Source organism: Seriola lalandi, unplaced genomic scaffold (genome assembly GCF_002814215.2).
Source record: "Seriola lalandi dorsalis isolate HSWRI2012SDOR001 ecotype SW California unplaced genomic scaffold, Sedor1 jcf7180002054694, whole genome shotgun sequence".
In the NCBI taxonomy this organism is placed as follows: domain Eukaryota; kingdom Metazoa; phylum Chordata; class Actinopteri; order Carangiformes; family Carangidae; genus Seriola; species Seriola lalandi.
The window spans coordinates 182,425-187,980 of NW_019525247.1; the positions used below are offsets into that span (position 1 = coordinate 182,425).

The 5,556-nt window shown below is 47.1% G+C and overlaps 1 protein-coding gene across 1 annotated transcript in view; it reads right to left on the reverse strand.

Annotated features, from left to right (window-relative positions):
* The window catches only part of mtm1 (myotubularin 1), a 23,970-nt gene that overhangs the window by 6,616 nt on the left and 11,798 nt on the right, over window positions 1-5,556 (reverse strand). The window contains 10 exon segments of the mRNA XM_087178691.1: window positions 2-115; window positions 473-649; window positions 761-874; window positions 2,225-2,317; window positions 2,443-2,490; window positions 2,658-2,813; window positions 2,932-3,114; window positions 3,259-3,444; window positions 4,150-4,299; window positions 5,366-5,449. Of these exon segments, the coding sequence (XP_087034817.1) occupies window positions 2-115; window positions 473-649; window positions 761-874; window positions 2,225-2,317; window positions 2,443-2,490; window positions 2,658-2,813; window positions 2,932-3,114; window positions 3,259-3,444; window positions 4,150-4,299; window positions 5,366-5,449 (1,305 nt within the window).

Here is a 5,556-nt window from a genome sequence, read left to right on the forward strand (position 1 = left end):
TAGGCAGGCGGGAGGAGGGGGAGGAGTCAGAGAGCTGCAGCTCCTCCAGCTTCTTCAAGTACTCGTCTCTGAGGGCCAGCAGCTCCTTGTAGCGCTGCTCCACCGGGCTCTGCTGCTGTAGAGACACACACACACACACACACACACACACACACACACACACACACACACACTCTTACTGTATTAACTGTATTTACTGTGAATAATTTGTGATGCCTGCTTAATTGCTTATTAATTAAAAAAAAATGACTTAAAATTTGGAATTATCATGTTCTTAGTTTTAGCCAGATTAATCTCACATTTATAAAAGGTAAATACTGCCAAAGATAGGAACAGGTAAGGCACAGGTGACAGACATAGAAAGCACCTGCTGGTCTGTGTATATACTTCTTACAAAGCAGCTGACACACAGCGAGGAGGGGGCTTCTGTGCCCCTGAGGGTACATTATAACAAGCACTGCGGGTCTCCTACCTGCTGTCGGATGCGCGGGTTCCAGCGGATGTAGTATGTGACCCAAAGCTCGAGGTGACGCATGCTGGCGACGGGGTACAGGACTCTGCCGGACTCGGGGGTGTAGAAGGGGTTTAGATAAATGTCCATCTTACCGTTGACCAGAGACCACAGAGACACGGTCTTTGACCTCACCTCCTGACCACAGACAGAGGGGGGGGGGGGGGCGTCAAACATGTGCAGAGGAATACAGTGCAGTCTGCTGTGTGTATGTAGAAGGACAGGTGTTAAAGGTCCAGGTGGGCTTACGTGCTGGTCTCGGGCGCTCTCACAGTTGTAGAGGAAAGTCCCGAAGCGGCAGCTGTAGAGGTGATCCAGGATTGTCAGCAGGAGGCGCTCGTTAAACTCAAAGGCTGTAGGAAACTGAGAGGAGACAAGAGTTCACCAGGTAGTAGACTTAGTAAGTCAATATCCCAAAAAATGTTGTTATTTTTTGGTGCATTTCATCAACAAGACAGTGTAGAGACGGGAAATCGAGGGACAGAGAGAAGGGGAACGACATGCAGCAAAGAGTCTGCTGGGCTGGGAGTCACACCGGGGAGTCGCTGCTTAGAGCGTCTGCACTCACGTGGTCTGCACCCTAACCACTGAGTCACCCAATATCCAAAACTGTACTTGTAAAAAAAACAGTCCAGCTTGAATATCACGATATTATCACGGGGGTGTTCAGGTGTTTTTTTTTAATTTTTTTATAATATATATTATTGTATTTGATGTTTCAGGTGTTTCAGTTTTATTAGTCACATGCAAAGGTACAATGTACAGTAAGCAAAGCAGTGACATGAGGGTTGGACTCAGCAGCAGGACAGTTCACAGACGGCCTCATCTCAGATCAGACAACACTCTGTAAGACTGATATTCTGTTTTTGTTACAGCACCAAAAAGACCTGCGACAACATTCAGGCACAGCTGAGTTTGAAAATGTCAACAGTGAGTCTAGAGGGCGCCGCAGGAAAATCAGGGACAGTATGAAGCTGCAGCATCAAATAGTGACATCTGGTAATGAAATCTTCCCACTCAGGGTCCTATCTTTGTAGAAGCACAACAACCGGTTCCAGCAGCTCCCTCACAGTTTGGTATTTTCCTGAACCTGACTCTTTCTCTGTGGTATTTTGGCACCTAGTGCAGAGCACATGGTGAACAGGTGGGCAGTTCATTCAGAGGTAGTCTCGCAGACCGTTCTGCTACAGGGGGAAAAACACTCTGTAAACCAATCTCAGTCATCTTGGGCCGTACTGAGCCCAGGATGCACAACGGAGCCCCGTGGGCGTCACAGGGGGGGGTGGGTGGGTGGCTGGGCGGGGTTGTTTCGGTGGAACATTTGCACCGTCATTAAAATGTCTGATTCCCCAGAAAGAAAAACGCCTCAAAAACAGTCAAGACGTGTGTCGACACATCTTCATCTAAACTAAATGTGCAGCGTCTCGGCTGCAGCTCTGAGGTTGATGTGGGTTCCTGTAGTGAAGGAGATTTTGAAAACAGTAACGGGCAGGGGAAGCAGGGAGGGAGGAGAGCACCTCCTGGGACAACCTACATCCAATGAGTCACACTAGTTGAGATGAGACATGGTAAAGCGAACTGCTGCCATTAAACTTCCAGTGTTTCCAGTGTGAGAGAGAGAGAGAGAGAGAGAGAGAGAGAGAGAGAGAGAGAGAGCAGGGCATGGAGAGGCAGTGTTTAAATGCCTGTGACACTCCCTGGAGCTGAACTCACCTGTTTAGTCATCTGCCAAACACAGTCTATGAACTGAACAAAGATGGGTGATCTGTCCTGGTCTGCGTGGTTCTTGTCCCCATGACCTATCCTCTACACACACACACACACACACACACACACGCGCAGACACACACACAAAAAATTCAGTGAACTGAGTCATTTCCTGTACACTGAACAGCAGTGAATATAATATCAGCTGTAAAATTGTTGCTTACTGAGGCAAATTTGTGTCCAAAGCTGATCCACTCCTTCTCTATCAGCACCTACAACAAATGTTCATCACATCAGGTTTCATTTTAATCTTCATTTTCTGTCATTTCACTGAAGCTTTATTCTAGAAGTAAAACCGCTGCAGCTTTGTGCTTCCTCAGCTGGTTTGAATCCAGCACCTCAACAACATATTGTATCATAAGTTGCTCTTATAACTGACCTGGAAGCCTCTGAGTGTGCGGTAGTGACTGTCCAGCATCAGCATGGCCAGAGAGGTGAGCTGAGCGGTTCTGTCCCAGCCGTCGCTGCAGTGAACCACCACAGAGTTCCCACTGGAAACCTTGTCTGCTACCTGGATGGCTCCTGACAGCACCAGCTGCACACACACACACACACACGATGCACGAGAACACATAAAGATAACATAAACATCTTAAGCAAGTGTTTATACATGGAAACTGTTCATTCATCTATGTGCGAACTCCTCCTCTGACCTTGACATGTTCTAGCCAGTGTGTGGACTCTAGACTGGACAGCCAGTGGGACTCCTCCACGTTGGGGTAGACGATGTCTTTGAGCTTCTTCAGGGACTCCCTCATGACGTGGATGTTCTGGATGTCCAGGAAGATCAGCTCTGCGTTCTGGTACTCGTCGCCTTCGTAGCCTCCTCCGGTCGCCTGGGAATCACACGTGGGACGAGATCAACAATAAAGGCAACAACAACAACTCTCAACAACTGTCATCACTGAGTCCTGCTGCAGAGGGAGGCTGACGGCTGCTGCGCCCCCTCCTCTAACCCCTGACTTCCTGTCCCCTCTGACCTTGTTGGCCACGGCGTTAACGTTGGGCCTGGCGTCGAAGATGGTGAGCTTGGTGGTGTCGTTGGCCTCCCTGATCAGGTCCAGGTAGCGCTCGTCGTCCTTGTTCCTCTTCCCGGACATGCCGACCAGAGGCTGACTGCAGCGGACGATCACGGCCTGGTTCTCCCTGTGGATCCACGACAGAACCTGAGGCGCAGAGACAGAGGGAACATGTACAGATACCAGTGAGCATTGTGGGACATGGAGTCACTGTCGGGAAGCTATAACGGAAACAGTTGTGATTGTAAAGCGTACTTCTCTTTACTTATGTCGGGCAGGTTTCAGTTCAAGAGCATCAGTGAATCAGTTTGAATCACTAGTTTCTATAGAACCTCTCTGATCAAACACTGGGTCTAACCTGTGGACCAGCTCAAACACTCGTTAGAGTCAGTCCCTGGTCTGTTAATCCTGCTGAAGGACGTGGGGTTCGTTTACAGGCTGAAGAAGAAACAGTCATCAACATACTGAGTTTGAAACGGTGACAGGACAGACTCTCACCTGACGGACTGAAACTAAATATCTGAGTTTACAAATATGCGAATAGAAACTGTCGTAGTTCTGTTTCTAGGTCAGGTGAGGACAGGTCACATGACTGAGTTTCAAACAACAAAACAAGAAACGCAAACTGCTACACACAGGTTGACTCCCAGTTTTACTTCTGCTCCTTTCATTTCACTATTTCAGTATTTCAGAGAGTTTATAATTTACACGTTTTGTCTGTGAATCCAAACCTGATATACGTTATTCCCCTGAGCCAGAAGACTTCATATAAAAGCTAGTAAGTGGACCTTGATTTAAACCTTCTTTAGTCACAACATGATTCAGTTTTCCGTAGACCGGCGTGGAGCTCACCGGTATGCGTCCTCTGGACCTGAAGGTGGCCACTCTCCTCAGGTCCTCCTCTTTACTCTTAAAGGGCACAGCCAGCACAGTGGGGTAGGTGTCACACAGCTCGTAGCTCTTATTGATGAATGTGATACGCCACTTGTTGTTAGGGAGACCCTACAAGAGACAATAATCATCAGCATCAGCATCATCATCATCATCATCATCGTGTCAATAGAGCCATCGACAGCTGGCCTCGTTCTCATTTATGTATTAAATGTATCATTCTCTTATTATTATTAGTAGTATTAAATCAATATTAAAATGAATTTGCCCCACAATAGTTTCATGTTGGCATTCTCTGCATATAACCAAACGCTTGCGAAACCACATATGTCACTGGATCATAAGTAAACTGATTCCACCTCCCCAATAATGCGTGCTTCCCCCACCCTGTTACCCCAAGTACCTGTCTTCTGTTTCCTACCTAGACCTGAAGAAGGGGAGGGGAGAAGGAAAAAAGAATAGAAAACGTGTTTTTCTTTCCTGTTTCATCTTCTTTTCTCTCTTCCTCTCAATGACTCACATTATTGTAACAATAACAAAAGCTGTCAGTTGTTTTGTCACACTGGTAGTGTATGCCATCATGTTACGTGATTATATCACCCTCCTTGTCTTTGTAAATAACAACACACACACACACACGCTGACGCACACACACACACACACACACACACACACACACACACACACACACACACACACACACACACAATCACAAATGAGTGGCTAAAACCAGGTCATTTAAACCTGTGGGGTCCAGCAGTTCTGGCTCTACACGGCTGTCAGACCCTACAAATATGGTGGGCTCCTGGTTTTCAAACTCCATGAATACAGTAAAGCAAACCCACACACCCACACACACACCCACACACACCCACACCAGCTGATTGGTGTTAAAGCAAAGCCGTGTGCTGTTAAACAGAATATGTTGTGTGTTGTTTCAGAACCATGGACAGAGCTGTGTGTGTGTGTGTGTGTGTGTGTGTGTGTGTGTGTGTGTGGAGATCAATAAACACACAGAACAGCCTGCTTCCTAACTGATTATTACCAACGCTCTGATTATTACATGTAAATAAATAATGTTTAGTTTCATTTAAACACTGCACAACGGGCACATCAGGCAATTTTCCAGGGTGCTGACCGGACCATGTGACTATGGAGAAGGTGGTGGGGGCCTCACCTGGCGTCTGAACTCCTCTATGGGTTTATAGATGTTCCAGCCGTTGTCCCCGTACTTCTCCTGAGTCACATACGCAAACACAGGCTGGACAGAGGGACAGAAGAGACTTATTTACACAATACACTGATACTACAGCATATCACAGTGACCCAGAACACACACACACACACACACACACACACACACACACA